The following is an 18,960-nucleotide window of genomic DNA, read 5'->3' as shown; positions in this document are numbered from 1 at the left end:
AATTCTGATTTGTCTAATTCTTTTGTATTTTCACTTTTTCTTGTAGGCATAAAATTGATTTTCCTCCTAATCATGTGTCCATTATTTCCATAGATTTTTCAGTACACGTGTTTATATTCGATCATCCAAAATAAATCCTACTCTCATGAACTAACTTCGTTATTCCCACTCGTTCACGAAAATGCGAGAACTCTTGCTTATTTTTCACTGCATCCAGGCGGCGCTGCAACGACCCTTACTCTTTTGACATTGTACTCGAACCATACAATTTGTTGCTTACGGGCAACGACTTAGCATTTACTTTACTTTGTAGTTGATACATGTCATAGAGATTTGACAAAATTTTATATTGTCTGTTGACTGCCTAATTCAACTCTCTCATTTAATAGAGCTTGGGAACCATTAAGCATTATGAAACTAACATAAGCATGATTCTTTTCAATACTATCAATTAATAAAAGACAATTTTATTTAAAAAATAATAATTTATCTTTTTCATATAAGATTAACACTTCTTACTAGGTGGGAAAAATAAAAAACAACTTATAATAAATAAATAAAAAGAACAGGAAAGAATAATAATTTTCAAAGTCTAGAAGTGGTGACTTGTTATTCCAAAACTAAGAGGGACTAGAACGATTTTTCATAAGGCTGGTGAGTTGTACCTTAGTTCTTAGGTAACATATAGATGAAGAGAATGGTTCTGATTTGTTGCACAAGTATAGGCTATATATTTGTGCAACTTGACATGGAAAAAAAAAAAGCAACAACAAATATAGCATCATATATTAACTATAATAAGAAAGAAACATTTTGCAAGATCCGTGTACTTTGGTGTGCCACAAAAAAACATGCCACAAACATTCCCTAGGAAACGGATCAATCAATGGTTGCTAATAATAGTATCTTAATCTCACAACACAACCATGCATTACCTACTATAAAAGAAGAGCCTCGTGATGGCCTTGGAATACTGTCCTCTTCCAACATCAGAAACTTTACTTTTTGATTTGTTCCACCCTTCTCCGGGCCTCTCTATTGGGAGCCCTAAGGAAGGTGGAGCTCGTCTTGAGCTCTTTTTGAAAGTAAAATTTTATTAGGAAGAAGACGGATTTTATAGCATTCATATAATGTCGTCTGATAATCTTTTTGAAGACCTCAAGAAAGAGAATGTTGATTTGGTAAGATAACTGCAGCCGTATTTTAAAACCATGATCTGAGTCATGCATTCGCATGATAATTTATTTTTCTTTTTGATGACGATTTAGTTACGTTGTGTAAATATATGTGTATGTGCAGGAAAATATTCCAATTGAGGAAGTCTTCAAGCAGCTAAAATGTAGCAAAGAAGGTCTAACATCAGCTGAGGGAGAGAGTAGGCTAGTAATATTTGGTCCTAATAAATTAGAAGAGAAAACAGAAAGCAAGTTCCTTAAGTTCTTGGGTTTCATGTGGAATCCGTTATCATGGGTTATGGAGGTTGCTGCTCTTATGGCCATTGGATTGGCCAATGGAGGGGTAAGTACAATTTATTTCATTTTTTTGATAGAAAAAATTTACGCGAGTTGGTCTTCAGAACTCACGACGATAAAGTTATTATCTAACAAAGAACTTTTTGTATATATAATAGGGCAAGCCAGCGGATTGGCAAGATTTCGTTGGTATTGTTGTGTTGCTTATCATCAACTCAACCATTAGTTTCATTGAAGAAAACAATGCAGGTAACGCCGCAGCAGCTTTGATGGCCGGTCTTGCACCTAAAACCAAGGTAATCAATCAATATGCATTGCAGCCATTATGTAGCATAAGACGTAGGCAAATTTGGCCGAACTGAACGATCAAATTTTATCATTCTAACATGAATAAATACGTTAACAAAATTGTAGGTGTTGAGGGATGGAAAATGGACTGAGCAAGAGGCGGCGATTTTGGTGCCAGGAGATTTGGTGAGCATCAAGTTGGGAGATATTGTTCCGGCTGATGCTCGTCTCTTGGAAGGAGATGCTCTTAAGATTGACCAATCTGCACTTACTGGTGAGTCACTTCCGGTTACCAAGAACCCTGGTGATGAAGTCTTCTCTGGTTCAACCTGCAAACAAGGTGAGATTGAGGCTATTGTCATTGCCACTGGTGTCCACACTTTCTTCGGAAAGGCTGCTCACCTTGTGGATAGCACCAACAATGTTGGTCACTTCCAAAAGGTACACTTTTGAGTTTTTTAGTTTCATAAACAAAGTGTTTAACTTTGGATTATATGGACTAATGTTTGGATTCTATTAGGTGTTGACATCGATCGGAAACTTCTGTATCTGCTCCATTGCAATAGGAATGTTGATTGAGATTATTGTGATGTACCCCATTCAAGAAAGGCCATATAGAGAAGGTATTGACAATTTGTTGGTTCTTCTCATCGGAGGTATCCCAATCGCCATGCCAACGGTTTTGTCCGTGACAATGGCTATTGGCTCTCACCGTTTGTCTCAGCAAGGAGCTATTACCAAGAGGATGACAGCTATTGAAGAAATGGCTGGGATGGATGTTCTCTGCAGTGACAAGACCGGAACTCTCACACTTAACAAACTCTCTGTTGACAAAAACTTGATTGAGGTTAATAACCAATCGAAAAGTTTATACTGTCATAAAAAAAGGTTCTTTTGTTTTGAACTTTTGATCAAGGTTGTTTGTAAATGCAGGTGTTTGTTAATGGCGTAGACAAGGATGGTCTTCTCTTGGCTGCTGCCAGGGCTTCTAGGGTTGAAAACCAAGATGCCATTGATGCTTCAATCGTTAATATGTTGGGTGATCCCAAGGAGGTACTGAGAATTATGGTTTTTCAAACTTACATTCTTTTATATTATTCTTGTGTTTGAAACTTAAATAAGAAGCATAGTACTAAGTGGCTTAATTTCATTCTAGGCAAGAGCCGGAATCACTGAGGTGCATTTCTTGCCCTTCAATCCAGTCGGTAAACGCACTGCTATTACATACATTGATGGCGAGGGAAATTGGCATAGATGCAGCAAGGGTGCTCCTGAACAAGTAAGGGATTCATTTAACTTGCAAATATTATGTGTGTGTATAATAGAGTAGGGATCAAGTTACACCGATGTAACATTTTAGTAGTGTTTTACTAGAATCGTAAAGATTATTGACTAGCCATGCATCTTTTATATCAGATTATTGAGCTTTGTGAACTCAAGGGAGAGACTTTGAAAAAGGCCCACAAAATCATTGATCAGTTTGCTGAACGAGGTCTGCGTTCATTGGCTGTTTCTCGCCAGGTGAGTAAAGGGTCTAGTTACTTTGAATTTGGTGTAGTAACTATGTCGCGCAAATTATGTATCTTACAAACACTTGTTTTTGGTTAATAGACTGTTTCAGAAAAGACCAAGGAGAGTGAAGGAGATGCATGGGAGTTTTTGGGTCTCATGCCACTCTTTGACCCTCCTAGACATGACAGTGCCGAGACTATTCGACGTGCTCTTGACCTTGGTGTTAATGTTAAGATGATCACTGGTGACCAACTTGCCATTGGAAAAGAAACCGGTCGCAGACTCGGAATGGGAACCAACATGTATCCTTCATCATCCCTTCTTGGTGATAACAAGGACCCCGCCATTGCATCAATCCCAATTGACGATCTCATTGAGAAGGCTGATGGATTTGCCGGAGTCTTCCCTGGTAATCTAATCTCATTGAACTCTATTCCTCGCGGTTACAAATTCAAATTCTTACCACTTAACTAACACTTCATGTTTACGTGATATATATACAGAACACAAGTACGAGATTGTGAAGAGGCTGCAAGATAGAAAACACATCTGCGGTATGACTGGTGATGGTGTGAACGATGCACCCGCATTGAAGAAAGCAGACATCGGTATCGCTGTTGCTGATGCAACTGATGCTGCAAGGAGTGCTTCTGACATTGTTTTGACAGAGCCAGGACTAAGTGTGATTGTGAGTGCTGTGTTAACTAGCAGAGCCATCTTCCAAAGGATGAAAAACTACACAATCTATGCTGTTTCTATCACCATCCGTATCGTGTTTGGATTCATGCTTGTTGCTTTGATCTGGAAGTTTGATTTCTCACCCTTCATGGTCCTCATCATTGCCATCTTGAATGACGGAACCATCATGACCATCTCTAAGGATAGAGTGAAGCCATCACCAGTGCCCGATTCATGGAAACTCAAAGAAATCTTTGCCACTGGAATTGTTCTTGGATCTTACATGGCCATTATCACTGTTGTGTTCTTCTATTTAGTTCATGACACCGATTTCTTCACCGTAAGTAATTCTACCAGTTCCAAATTCAATACTGTCGTTTTAGCATATAAAAATTGTTTCATTGTTTCCTCTCGTTTTTTGTTTCAGAGAGTTTTCGGTGTGAAGCCAATCGGAGACAGTAACGGTCATCTTAACTCAGCTCTCTACCTTCAAGTCAGTATTATCAGTCAAGCACTCATCTTTGTGACAAGGTCAAGGAGTTGGTCTTACGTCGAACGCCCCGGCTTTTTGCTTCTCGCAGCCTTCTTTGCTGCACAACTGGTTAGTCTTTTTAGTAAAATAAAATCTCAAAAAACTTGTGAGTTGAAATTAGCCTTAATTGAAATTTGTGAAATGTTGAACTTAGGTGGCCACTGTCATTGCTGTGTATGCACATTGGGGATTTGCAAGAATCAATGGCATTGGTTGGGGATGGGCAGGAGCTATCTGGATCTTCAGCATTGTTACTTACATTCCTCTCGACATCCTTAAATTCATGATCCGATTAGGATTGTCCGGAAGGGCATGGGACAACATGCTCGACAATAAGGTCTACACATAAACTTGCTTCATAAATTTTATGTACTAGTGCAAACATTTATGTCTGGTGTCTGAAACGTGTCATGTGTCTGCGTCTGCGTCTGTTAGTAAATATAAACGCAATGAGTGATTTTGTGTTTGGTTTGATTGATTTTAGACCGCATTCACAACCAAGAAGGACTACGGAAAAGGCGAGAGGGAAGCTCAATGGGCACTGGCACAACGCACGCTCCACGGTCTTAAAGTTCCAGAATCACATATGAACAACAACAATCACCATGAACAATCATCTGATATGGCAGAACAAGCCAAGAGACGCGCCGAGGCTGCTAGGCTGAAAGAGCTTCATACACTCAAGGGACATGTTGAGTCTGTGGTGAAGTTGAAGGGTCTTGACATTGATACCATTCAACAACATTACACACTCTAAATCTATTTCAAGGGATGCAAATATTCCTAGCCTATTTATCAACCAATTATACAAAACATAGTGGAGCAAATGAAACGATGTATCTTAGAGCTCTCTATACATTCCCATTTTTTCTCTCTCCATGGATGCGACAGTTTTATGCAATGCTATAAAATATGAAAATGTTGTAGCTGGTCATTTTTTGATCTACCAGTGAAAAAATAAATAAGAAAATTATACTGAACAATTTTGCATTCTTTTTAGAAGCAAGTGTTTTTTATCTCAGTTTTTCCTGCATTGTTTCATACTTTTATCTCACTTTTTCATACTTTTTAGTTTATGTTTGGTTCGACTTCTTCGGGACTTCTATAAGACTCGGAATCAATTCTAAAGATGTATAATTGATTCTTTTTATAGTTTTCGCAAAATTGATTCTGTCTCCAGAATTGATTTTGGTGATTTTTACACTAAAAATTTATTTATTGTTCAATTACTTTTATATGTATTCAAACATAAATTAATTCTGTTAAACTCAATTATGTTAAAATCAATTATAACAAAGTCAATTCTACTATATCTAAGCAATTGGACTCGAGTGAGCTTCTCCTAAGGAAAAAGGTTTGGTTCGGGAAATACCGAGTTCATTCTTAGTGGAAACAATACTTGGTCAGTATCATGACCTCTCGCCACGAACTCTATATTACTAGAGCCCCAGGGAATAATACTTGACCAGTGTCATGACCTCTCGGCACGAATTCTACTTACATGATTGTAAATAAACAACACATAAAGTCCAACTAATATCATGCCTACAAAGTCAATTATCTTAGGGTTCCTCATGCATTTTGATCATTCCAAATTATTAAATTCTAAATCCTAAACTAATGTTCCTACTTATAACACTATGCATGCTAATTACCCTAACTAAATCTAACTAAATCTAACTAAAATCAATCCTAAAGAAAGTCCATCTTTTTAAGGAAGATGATGATGATGATGATGATAACGTTAGCTCTTTCATTTTCTCTTGAAACTTCAACTCAACCTTGACTTATATGGCTCTCCCTCCTTCTACTTTGACCCTTCATGGAATTTGATTCAAATTCCTTCAATTTATTTCCAGTGCATGATAACCCTCGAAATTGCACTGATTTCCTCACACATCAATGACGGCTTGATGAATTGATGACAGTGGGTAATGAAACTTTGGAATTACCGATTAATTTTAACAGTGTGGCTTGATAATCCTAATTAATTTTAACGGTTCCTTCTTATTCCAAATTACCGATTGATCATTACTCTTAATTATGGCTTAATGAATCAACCTCCTTCATTAAAATCTAATTAATTTTAGTTTGTCTTAAAGGAACGTGTAATATAGGTGAAATGACTAAAATACCATTTATTAATAAATGTGAATTACCCAAATGTCCAATATAAAATAATCTTTTGATAAGTTAAGAATTTATTAAAGCAACGCGGCGGGACGGAGACGATTTTTACCTCCCCAAATTCAAACTCGAATTCCGAAACAATCATCGTTCCCCGCCCCAAAACCAAACGGAATGAAGAATTAAAACTCAAACTCATCTCAAACGGATTCAGATTGGGTTTGATTTGGGTATGTTTTGAAATATTTATTTTTTCCAAAATCAAATTACATTATAAATTATAAAATAAAATAATCTCAAAATATTCTATAGATACATTTTAAATATTTTAAATAATAAATACAAATTAAATTATTAAAACATTGACCACATATTTAATATTCTAATTTATCAAAAATAAATAATAATATATATAATGAAATAAATGGGGCAGGTTCAGGTTCGGGGACGAATTCGGGTGGGTACTAGTGTCCTCGTTACCCGATCCGTCCCCATATTTTATAATCGGGGAAAGTCCAAACTCAAACTCAGTCAAAACGGATTTTCACCGTCAACTTCAAGGCTGGTTCAGTTGGAAACCCGCGAGTATGAGTTTCGTTGTTATGTCTAGTTGCTGATATTAATTATGCTTGCTATGCCACTTAGTCATTATCAAATTACCTTTGAGATAAAATATCCATTTTATCCTTCAAATTTCAAATTCAGTAATCTTCAAAATATTGCTTATTCTAGAATGAAACTCAAACATTTTTAATCCAATTAAGTATATAAAAATGAAACTGAACATTTTTAACTCAAACATTATAAAATTTTATCTTTTATGTACTTTTATTCGTTGTACTTAGTTTACTATTTGTGGCACATGTGGTGATTTGAATAAGTATTGAACATATTTACTATGAATTTTAAATTAAAAAAAAAAAAACTCTTATCTTTAAATCACTAAAAGTACATGACAATATCTTACTATTAAAATATAAAAAATCATATTTATAAAATTTGTCATATTTTGTTATATGAAAAAAAAAAAAAACTAAGAGTATAAAAAAAAGTAGTCTTATTTCTAATAAAATATTATATCAATCCTTCAACTGATTTACTAAGAGAATTTTATTAAAATAATCATATTATACTATGTTATACTTTTTATTATAAATATAATGTATATAGAATTAAATAATCATAAACAAAATTCTGTGCTTATCACTAACTTAAGTTCATTGTCATCCTAAGTTCATCAATATAAAATATAATAATTAAAGCTAATGAAAATAAGATTTGACTGAACAAGTAAATTAATTAAATTTTATACTTGTATTTGTTTGAAATATTAAAAATCTCTCATTAAAAAAACTATCAAAAAATTATTATTTTAGAAAAGTACTGAAAACAACTTCTTATTTCAAGTATTATTTAGATTTTTTCTTAAAATTCTTTTTGTTTAATCCATAGCAAACGGATTAAAACGTATAAAGGTGATTATTTTGTGTTAAATAGTAAATTTTTTGAAGAAAAAAAAAGAGAGTTGTAACAATTGGGCTTTGCTCACAAAAATTATTAAACATAATTCTATTTATTTAGGCAATATCATATTATTATTTTCACCAAAAACATTTTTTTCTCTTATAATTGATTAAAAAGTATGTTTGATAAATACATTAAGAATAATGACATTTAAATCAAATAATTTAATCAAAATCAAATATTTTCAAGTCTGTAGTCAAATCGTTCAAAATAATATTATTATTAAAATCCACCAATATTCTAATATTAAATTACACACAAGTTTGAACAACTAGATTGTCGACCCGTGCTCCGCACGGAGAGCATCGATATATTAGAAACAAAACTACATTTTTTATAATAGTTGATATTTAATTTTTTTTTAAATATAAAATTGTCTTATAAGTTATTTAAAGTATGTTTGCAATTATATTATTAAATTTTTAATGTGAACAATAATACAAAAAGTATTTATAATATTATTTTTTAAGTTATTAGAAGATTTATTATGGTTTCATTTATATATTAAAATAAGTAAGTTATCTCTTACAAAATATGACTACTTGAACTATATTGAGTTTAACATTTAACTCATAATTTAAATTAATTTTTTTACTTATTATTTAATTTTAATATGAAATATAGAAGAGAGATATGTTTTAGCTTATATTTTAGAAATGATAAATATATATTTAAATTGTATTTATATTTTTAATTATTCTCTATTTTAAATTATTTATATAAAATTTATTTTTTAATCATGGAAGTAATTTCAAAAATTAAGTAATTGTAATAAAGTTTAGACAATAATTGGGAATAAATTGAAAGAAAGAAAAACTTTATGAGTGTTAAAGCCAAATATATTTAGTGAATATTATTTTCCTTTGTATATGGCGTATGTGGCATACATGTGTCAAAAAGAAACAGTAAAATTCAATCACATGTTATTAACAAAACAAATAATATGATTTTATCATATATCCAATCTAAATTAACAACAGAAAAAAAATGACAATAGGGGAATGACAAAAACAAAAGAAAATAAGTAAAAGCTGAAATATAAATTATAAATAAAAATCTAAATGTGGTAGTGTGTTCCATTAAGATTGTGTAAAATATGTCACTGGTTTGTCAGTTTGCTAGCGCATCTATTCCAGTCCCGATATACATGTGAACAAACTCTATCATTTGTTATTATTTATGCAGGCAATATATCATCTTCGCTAAGCCTGCAAAAACATATATGGTGTTTTTTACATGAAAATATAATAATTGAGTATGAAATTTGATAATAAGATAAAAAAATATGCAAATAATTATTAGAAAAAATCTCTTACTGATTGAAATTGTTGCCAATAGCAAACATTGTGAAAAATCCTAAAAAATAATGAATTCGTGAACTGGAAAGCAAAAACACTGAATAAAGAATGAAAGTAAGATCAATGGTACTTATAAAGGTGGATAAGAATACAAAAAAACATAATATTTTACAACTGTTTTCATATACCATTATTAAGACATATAATTTTTTTAAGTTTATTATTATACCAATTAATAGAAAATAATAACCATTAAATATAAATAAATGAGAAATTAAAGAAACGGAAAAAAAACTGAAAAATTAAAAATGGTAGGTAGTTATGGATTAGAAAATAGATAGTTAAAGACTTATAATAATTTACACCAAAATATATTATTATTATAATTAGAGTAATATTAAAGTTGGAAATAAAGTTAAAATATAAGGATATTAATATTTTTCTAGAGTTCTGTATTTTTTTATTTTAATTTGTTGTCTTTATTTTAAAGATATGTAAATTAAAAGCCACTGAAAATTTTTTATGGAAAAATATAATATATTATATATAATATAAATGAGAAGAACACGAGGTTCTAATTAGTATCAACATAAATTTATGTTTGAAAGTAAACAATAATGGCATTGATTAAAATATTATTACAATGATGAAATGTAGCTGATTTTTAAATTGCTATAAACGGACGGAGTTAATTGTTGTTAAATAATGATAAATAGATATTAAATTATAATAATTGAAACAATTGAGTAATTTAATTCACCTTGTCTAAAATATATTATTCTATAATAATATATTTTAGAATAATATATATAATAATATGTAAAACAATCATGATAAATGATATATCTAATTTAATAAATCTATTTAATTACAAATTTTGTATTTAACACTAAGAAAATTTATTTCAGTAAATAAAAATAATAATAATGTTTACAATATTTTTCTACTATTTTATTATTAATGAAACATATAAATTTGATATTATACATAAGATTAAAGGAAAAGAATACGATTTTATAATATATATATATATATATATATATATATATATATATATATATATATATATATATATATATATATTGTTTTTATAAATAATATTATTTGTAATAGTAGTAGTTGAATATTATATTATTATTAGTTAATTACTTTTAAAAAAAATAGAAATTAATGAAATAGATAAATTTGATATTATATATAAGATAACAGAAAAGAACACGATTTCCTAATTATATTATATTATTTGAAATATTATTATTATTAATAGTAGTGTTAAAATATTATGTTATTATTATATTATTATTATTATTTATTTTTAATATAGGGTCAATTTAGTAAATGACACATTAGGTTTTTTTTTTAAGAATGACTATTATGATGACACGTGGCTAGGGAATGACTATCATGATAACACGTGGCTAGGGTTGCCATCATGACAACCTTCCATTTATATATATTAAGATTTATATTTCTCCTTTTTAACGAAAAACCATGGTCTTCTTTGTATAAACCAGGTATTGTAACGTTTTAGCTAAGTAGAATCACACGAGTAATAAACTTCTCTCTAAGAGAGATAATTTTAGTCAAATCAAAAGAAATTTGTGTTATCTCATTCAAATATTAATAGTTGTAATTAAACAATTGAGATAATAAATATTCGATGAAAAAACAAACAAACATGTTGTTAACAATTTTTTTTGGTAAAAAAACACATTTATATTCTGATTGAATAAATTAATACAATAATTAAGTTAATCAAATTAATTTAAATATTTAATTAACAAATACAATTAGTTAGTTATTTTCTTAAGATGTGAATTGCATTGGTCAGAGATAGTAAGTAAGTGTAAAGTATTAAGGTAATGTTGATGGTACGAGGATAACTGAATGAATACTGTGGGTGGATGGTGTAAATATATAAATAAAAATAAAAGAAATAAACTTTGTTTATGGTCATCATGATTTATTGAGATGTTTGTTTTTATCCAACAATTTTCTTCAAAAAACATTGACTAATTTTTAATTTTGAAAGACTAAAATCAAAATAATAATAAAATATTAATCTTAGATTCTTCGTCACCACTATTAAAAGGTGAAGGGTGGACAAAGCAAGACACGCAAGTGAAGGTGAGTAAAAAAGAAGAGAGAATGTCTGGTCATGATGTCGAGAAAATTCAAGAGCTTCAGTTATTCACAACACCGCAATTGCAAACCCAAACACAAAATATTAATACCACCATAGACAACAACAACCCTGAATCACCTTCCACTGTTGTCCGCCGCCCCCGAGGTCGTCCAGTTGGCTCTAAGAATAAGCCCAAGACGCCTATCATAGTTACATGTGAAAACCCGAATGCCCTATGTCCTCATGTGCTTGAGATCACTGATGGAGCTGACGTGTTAAAAAGTCTCTTTGATTACGCTCGTCGTCAACTAAGGGGGGTCTCCATCCTCAATGGAAATGGAGTGGTGACGCATGCTAGGCTTCGTCAACCCACGGGAAGAGTCATAACCCTTCAAGGAAATTTTGAGATTCTTTCCATATTTGGGACAATTTTTCCGCCACCAACACCTGAGATGGTTGGAGGATTAAGAGTTCACTTATCAGGAACAAAAGGACACATGATTGAGGGTAGTGTGATTCCCCCATTGATGGCTTCAGGTCCAGTGACTTTGACGGCTGTTTCCTTTGCAAACATTGTTCCTGAAAAGATTTCTTCGATGGGGAATGATTAGAAAAAGCACCAACCCTATACCTATATTTAAATAAATAATTTTGTGGTTGGAATAAAAAAATTTGTTTTATGCTTACTCATTTTCATTAATTTATTTACGATTCTCTCTATATAATAAAATAAATATGAACAATTTCTTCTCTATCATAGTAAGTGAAGCTTAACTATAACACCTTTTCTACTACACAAATGATATAGATCTTAAATTTAATGAAAACAACTTATATGGTGTGGAATAGGTCGATAAATTAATTGATTTTGTCCATCTTAGGGTAAGACAATTGTTTTATTGTGCCAGTTTATGTATGGTAGACCTAAATCAAGGATTTACAATAATCAAAGAGAAACAAGGGACGAATGTGGTGTTGAAATAATGCAAGATTCCTTAGAAATATAATGAGCTAGAACACAAATTGATATATCATAAAATTAAAGCCAACAATGAAATTCAATGGAGTACTAAGGCAACAACAACGAAAACGAACAATGATGTCCGAGAACTTATGTCTCTGGTGGTGTACCTTAAATATAAACATTTCTTTAAACAAAAAAAATATTATTAACAAACACTGTGGCATGAGACATGCGAATAATCCATACACATGAGAAATAGGGTAGCAAAATAACTCAAAGCAGCCATTATCCAATTGAACAATACAGCAGCCTCAATCAAAATACTCTTCAATACAGAATTACACCATACCAACTACAATAAAAAACTGAAAGTTCACACCTAAACTAGATGACACCAAACAGCTTTGCCCTGCAAACTAGTTAGCTCAAAAAATTGCTAGAGGATCGACAAGTCTGTTACACTTTCAACACAACACTACCGACTTTAGGACGCCACAAAACGACGTCGACACTTAAACTGGCCAGCAACCAGAAACTCCAAACACTAAAAACCATATCACAAAAGACTATTGACTCCAAGCAGATTAAAATGCTGCCACACTCGGCCTAAAAAACTACGAAAAAGAGCACTAGGACTGATACGAAGCGACTAGCTGCAGTTGACACATAAACTATAACCTCCAAAAACAACCCAAGGTTGATATTGCACCACCTAAAATAAAACACCAACGCACTGACTCCCACGAAACAGAATATAGAAAACTAAGCAAGCACAATAGCAGCCTCCACACAAAAAGAAGGATCAATTGCCCCTGTCCTGAAAACAGCTCTAAAACCACATCAGCAAACCGAACACACAAGAAGCAACAACACCTGACTGAGCCCCGAACCTAATGAGAACCAATGCTACTCCAAAAAGATTGAACTTATAACTAAGATAAGCCTAAACAGGCCATTGGACATGCATTCCATTGAGCTATATTTAGTTTTATGTCAATAAGTTTTATGGACAGCCACCTCCATGAATATTCTTTAGCATCCTCGAATAACTTTCTAGAGGCTAGCTCCATATTGCGAAATAGTTTGTCGTTCCTAGCTTTATAAATACTTCATACATACACAAACCAGATCACGTCAAATTTAGACGACACATCCATGTCGCCTCCAACTAACCTTTCAAAAAGGAAGAAATGAACCATTCCTTCTTTATGCATAACATTGTCTATCCTAGTCCATTTGCAAATGTTCTGCCACAAACCTGCAAAAAACACGCATTCAAAAAATAAATGTGAGATTGATTCTACACCCCTACACTCACCGACACAATTGAGAGAACTGCTCCCAATTACACCCCTTCTAAAAAGGTTTTCCTTAGTAGCTATTTTGTTTTGGAACAATCTCCAAACAAAGCATGTCATTTTCAAGGGAATCAAATTATGCCAAGCTTTAATTCACAAAGGGATAGAGGAATTAGTGACACTAGATATCAAGTCCCTATAAGCCTTTTTAACATAGAAGAAGCTTGAATTTTCCCACTTTCCTATTTCAATTCCTCGAACTTCATTCCACCACTTTGAACCTCTTATACATTATATTTCGCTAAGATCCTCTAATCTGCCATACCTGTTAATCAATGCGTTATACCAATGACCACTTCTTTCCAATTTAATTTTCCACTTCCATTTACCTAGGAGAGCTTTGTTGAAAATGTTAAGATTTATAACACCCAACCTCCATTCATCTAACGGCCTACACACCTTATCCCAACGGACCCAGATAATTTTCCTCTCACTCTGACTCTCATCCCATAAAAATTGTTTGAAAATTGAATTGAGCTTAGAGATAATACCTGGCGGAACCTTGAAGAGTGAGAGAAAGTATACCAGAAGCGCATAAAGGACTTATTTTAGAATCACCACTCGACCACCGATCGATAGATGTTGGTTTCTCCGATTAGCAAGTCTTTATCTAGCAACTTTTATATTTTTTTAAATAAAATCTTTCACATTTCATACAAATTATTTTGGGTCATAATATATTTAAGCTTCTTCAATAATTCGCACTTCACTTCAACAATTCCACCGTTTAATCAACCAGTACCACCCTTTGATAGAAATATTTTACCTATCAAAGCTATGAAACTAGGGTTCCTAAATTAAAAGGAAAATAACACTAAAATGAAAAAATAAAATAAAAGGAATAAAAGATATTTTTCATTTTGATTGATAATTTCAATTCTTTCAATGAGAGTACATATGTAGACTTAGTAATGAATAATTGAGTAAAAGACCTGAAGACTAAAAAGCCCAACTAAATTAAATTAAAATTCTAACTTAAACGTGAAAGTTGTCTAAAAACTACTTTCATACTCTATCATTACTTACCCCTTTAAAAGCAACCTTTTTCAAAAGGTTGTAAAAATAATTGTTGGAACAATTATTCCAGGATTCCATTGCTTGATGTGATAAGATCTTCCTAATGTTGACTTGAATTCAAATGTTGAGAAGGCACAAAAACTTGAAAGTTGTTGACAAATAGTTGTGTGTCTCACCACTATGAGCATGTTTGAGCTTGTGCCAACAACAACAAATTCACTATCATAGTATACTTGGTACATATGAGAAAATCCACGATAAAAGAATACCATATAATTTGTCCAAGTTTGACAGGATGATTGATTTGTCAAGGAACAATAAATTGTATACTTGGATCAAACTTATTCAATGCCTTCAAAGTAAGGAAACATCTCTGGTTGTTGATTTTAATAACACTATGCACCTTACATCTAGCAACAAGATACGTATCAATATCAAGATTCCGCTTTCTATACCTATCACCAACCAAAGCAAATTTAACTGTAGCATATACCGATGTCACCTCAAAAGGTGGATCAATTTTGGCTTACATTAATTCAAGAAATGCATCTTGAAAACAATCAACTTTATAGATTCACTTCAATGCACTCTAACCCAACAGTCAATGTGTTGTATGTTTCCCACTTGTGGCAGTAGTATAGGTAATTAATAAAAGAAAACATGCACCATATATGTCATGTTGTATTTGAATGCAATATTTGACATATCTTTCTCCAGGCTCTACATCAACTTGTTTTTTATAATCTCGAAGTAGAAACCTTATGAGATGGTAACAATATAGTTCCAGCGGGGGTCATGACAGAAATTTGAATTCCACAAATTAATTATGCAAAAGAGAGCCCAATTCTTAAATGCACTTGACCACATCCCAACATCTCTATATGACAACCTCTCAAACAGTTTCATGCATGAATAATACTTTCATGTGTTGCTGCAAGAATAAAGAGTTTTCTTCCAATAACTCATTGACACTCATAACCAATAGTGAGGAGTAATTCCAAGTATAAACCACCAATTATCTCATGTTTTTCCAGTAGTGTCTTAATAGAATCCATTAAACATGAGTCAACAAATAATGCATTATGTTGAATATTATTCTTTTCAGTGATGAGCAAAATTCCTAAAATATCAACTATACCAACAGAATATTTCCTAAATGTAATAACATATGTGCCAAATTCCAATACATTTGCAATCACAATAAGTATGGTGTTGACATCAAAAACTGAAACAGGAATGATTTGACGCATCCATGCCCATGTGACATAATGTTGGGAACTACATTGTATGGTCAAACCCCAATAATGACTTTTATCACGATGCCTACACAGGGGATTATGACCAACTACAAAGAGCACAGTGACAACAACGTGGAAACTCATATCTGGCGGTTCAGGTGGCAGTGGAGGTTTTGTTATGGTGTCCGAAGTGAAACCTGGTTATTTAGCGGGTGAATTTGAGAAATCTTACCCTCCATCAATGTAGAGAAGAGGTATGTTAACACAAGGCTTTTCGATAATTTTTCATAATGGCGACATTGCTTCTACAATTATTTTTCTCACAACAACGAATTTACCGATGACATATTATTCTTCAATTGGATTCATGCAGTTTTGGACCTAGATCCCATTAGTTATTGTCGTCATCATGGAGACCTGGACCTTTGACTCACATTCCTTCCAATCTTTGGTTTTCATAGTAATTGTGGTTGCAAATCGTGATATATAGGGACTTGGGTCAAAGAGGTTGGTATAGATAAGCAACCGATCATCGACGAGGTTGTCAGAATCTTCATCGAGAAGGATTGATGACAATGTCAAATGGACAGTAGAAACAAGACTCGTGTTCATATTCGTGAGATTAGAATTCCATGACAACTCTTCATCATCAAGGAGTGGAAAAACATCATGAAATTAGGGATGAAATCTCCAAAGAAAGGTGACCGTGAAAGAATCCCAGCTTAACTTTGGGTGGCGGTGAAACCACCATAGCCACCATGTGAGAGCGCCCTCTCTCATTGAACAAGCAGTTTCAATCATCTTTTTCTCTTCTATTATTCCTATAATGTTGAAGGATTTCTCGGAGCAAAGGATCCATCAATAAGCATATTCTTTGCCATCAAAATTAGATATCTTAAATGTAGAAGGATTTAGAGTGTCTTCCCTAACAAACTAAGAGATTAAATATGTAATTGTGAAAAAATCACTTCCATCACTAACTATGACTTCTGATTGCTATTGAAAGGTAAAGTTATTGATGGGGGTGGAGATAAGGTGTGCATTCGATGTCGTTATTGTATATGATGGTTGAAGGTGTGAAGTGGAAATTGTTTGTTGCTGTTGGTGTCCATTATTGTAGCCATAAGATGTTGAATCTAATAGGTTGGTCATAGGTGGTGTATATTGATGATTAAAATGCATAATTGGTGATAGAATTGTAACCTGAGTATTCGTGGGATAAGATGAGAGAATTTCCCATGGGAAAGATGGAGATGAGGGTGTGATAGGAGTGATGTTTATAGAATAGAGAATCGAAGGTGGAGTGATAATATGGAATTGAAGGTGTATGATAAGGATAATCCATAGGAGGATTTGAGTATCTCAATGAAAGCACCAATTGATAGGAAGATTTTTCCTATCAAAGCTATGAAACTAGGGTTCCAAAATTAAAAGGGGAATAACACTAAAATGACACAATAAAATAAAAGGAATAAAAAACACTTTTCATTTTGATTGATAATTCAAATTCTCTCAATGAGAGTACATATATAGACTTAGTAATGGATAATAGAGTAAAATACCTAAACACTAAAAATCCCAACTAAACAATAAAAGACCAACTAAATTAAATTCAACCTCTAACTTTAACATGAAAATTGTCTAAAAACTGCTTTCATACTCTATCACCCTTCCTCTGCCTAACAAGTGTATCCCTTCTATTCATATGTTGTCCGCTCTTTCATCATAACTCACAATCATAATATCTTTGATTTGTTTTGGATTAAAAGGAAATGTATGAATATAATGTTTTGATGAATAAGAAAAAAAATAATGTGATAAAATTTTGTTGTTAAATTGATGGCGAATTGTATGAATGATATGTGATAATAAATTTTGGTGTCTTCAAAAGAAGTTAAAAATATTTTTAGAAAAAATATTATCCATAGATATCTGTAAATATTCAAAAGTACCTTAAAATCCATAGATTACCCACTTAGCGAATACCCGCACGAATATGAGACGAATATAAATATCATATTTATCTAACGGGACAAACACATATATCATATTATTTGTCCCCATTGATATCCATTTAGATCCTACCACTACCACATTACCTTATTATGGCAATTTTTCTTTTCTAATTTAGTTTTGTTTTTATTCACTTTAGTTATGTTATCTTCCTTCCTCCTTTAATTTATAGTTTTTATTTTTCTTTTTTTCTTTCTCTTTTGTGTATTGTTTTTTTTTAAGTTATATCTCTCTAAATCTTTCATTTCTATTTTTTCTCTCATAAAAATATTCAAAGAAATAAGAGAAGATGCTAATAGTTGAATTTTTATTTTTTTTACATACAAACTTTGAATAACCATAAAATTTTCTATCAAACTTCACTCTAGGAGTGAATGAGTGAGAGAATTTTTTTAGCCACCTCCTAACCTTCTTGCCCACCCCTAGTGAATTTACCACACTACCCCTTGTTTCGGAAGTTCATTTCCGAAACGGTATTTTTTTTTTTGCAAAAAAGGTGTTTTCGGAAATGAACTTCCGAAAAAGTGTTTTTTTTAATATAAAAAATTGATTTCGGAGATGCATCTCCGAAATAAAGTTAAATTTTCAGAAAATGTGGTGTTTCGGAAGTTCATCTCCGAGCGCACCCCCCATGATGGAATTCGGAAATGCACTTCCGAAGTTATGTCTGGACAGAAGCAAAATGAAAAATAACAATGATTCGCTTTATTTAATCGGGTGAAGATTACAACGATAATATTACTGAAAATCAAAGTTACATATTGTTGAACACGGGTAGGCGGGGATGAGTCAACATTTTGATAACGTCGTCCGC

The 18,960-nt window shown here is 32.2% G+C and overlaps 2 protein-coding genes across 3 annotated transcripts; both read left to right on the top strand.

The window, feature by feature from the left end:
• The first annotated feature begins 979 nt into the window (after positions 1 to 979).
• Positions 980 to 5,484, top strand: LOC131633048 (ATPase 8, plasma membrane-type-like). Of its 2 annotated transcripts, XM_058903759.1 has the most exons (13): positions 980 to 1,181; positions 1,300 to 1,518; positions 1,631 to 1,768; positions 1,887 to 2,201; positions 2,281 to 2,607; positions 2,694 to 2,813; positions 2,917 to 3,039; positions 3,177 to 3,281; positions 3,372 to 3,681; positions 3,776 to 4,290; positions 4,378 to 4,551; positions 4,637 to 4,819; positions 4,967 to 5,484. In XM_058903759.1, the coding sequence occupies exons 1-13, from the start codon at positions 1,131 to 1,133 to the stop codon at positions 5,237 to 5,239; spliced, it is 2,853 nt and encodes a 950-aa protein (XP_058759742.1). In that variant the 5' UTR covers positions 980 to 1,130; the 3' UTR covers positions 5,240 to 5,484. The 2 variants fall into 2 exon arrangements, with proteins under 2 accessions (XP_058759742.1, XP_058759741.1); XM_058903758.1 differs by having other exon boundaries at positions 3,776 to 4,551.
• Positions 5,485 to 11,579: 6,095 nt separating this feature from the next.
• LOC131633034 (AT-hook motif nuclear-localized protein 29-like) lies at positions 11,580 to 12,170 on the top strand. Its single transcript, XM_058903745.1, has one exon. It carries the CDS (start codon positions 11,580 to 11,582, stop codon positions 12,165 to 12,167), a length of 588 nt encoding a protein of 195 aa, XP_058759728.1. The 3' UTR covers positions 12,168 to 12,170.
• Positions 12,171 to 18,960: the final 6,790 nt, after the last annotated feature.

Source organism: Vicia villosa, unplaced genomic scaffold (genome assembly GCF_029867415.1).
Source record: "Vicia villosa cultivar HV-30 ecotype Madison, WI unplaced genomic scaffold, Vvil1.0 ctg.001063F_1_1, whole genome shotgun sequence".
Classification (NCBI taxonomy): Eukaryota; Viridiplantae; Streptophyta; class Magnoliopsida; order Fabales; family Fabaceae; genus Vicia; species Vicia villosa.
Note: the sequence above shows the minus strand (reverse complement) of the source record. Positions and strands in the feature narration are given on the sequence as shown.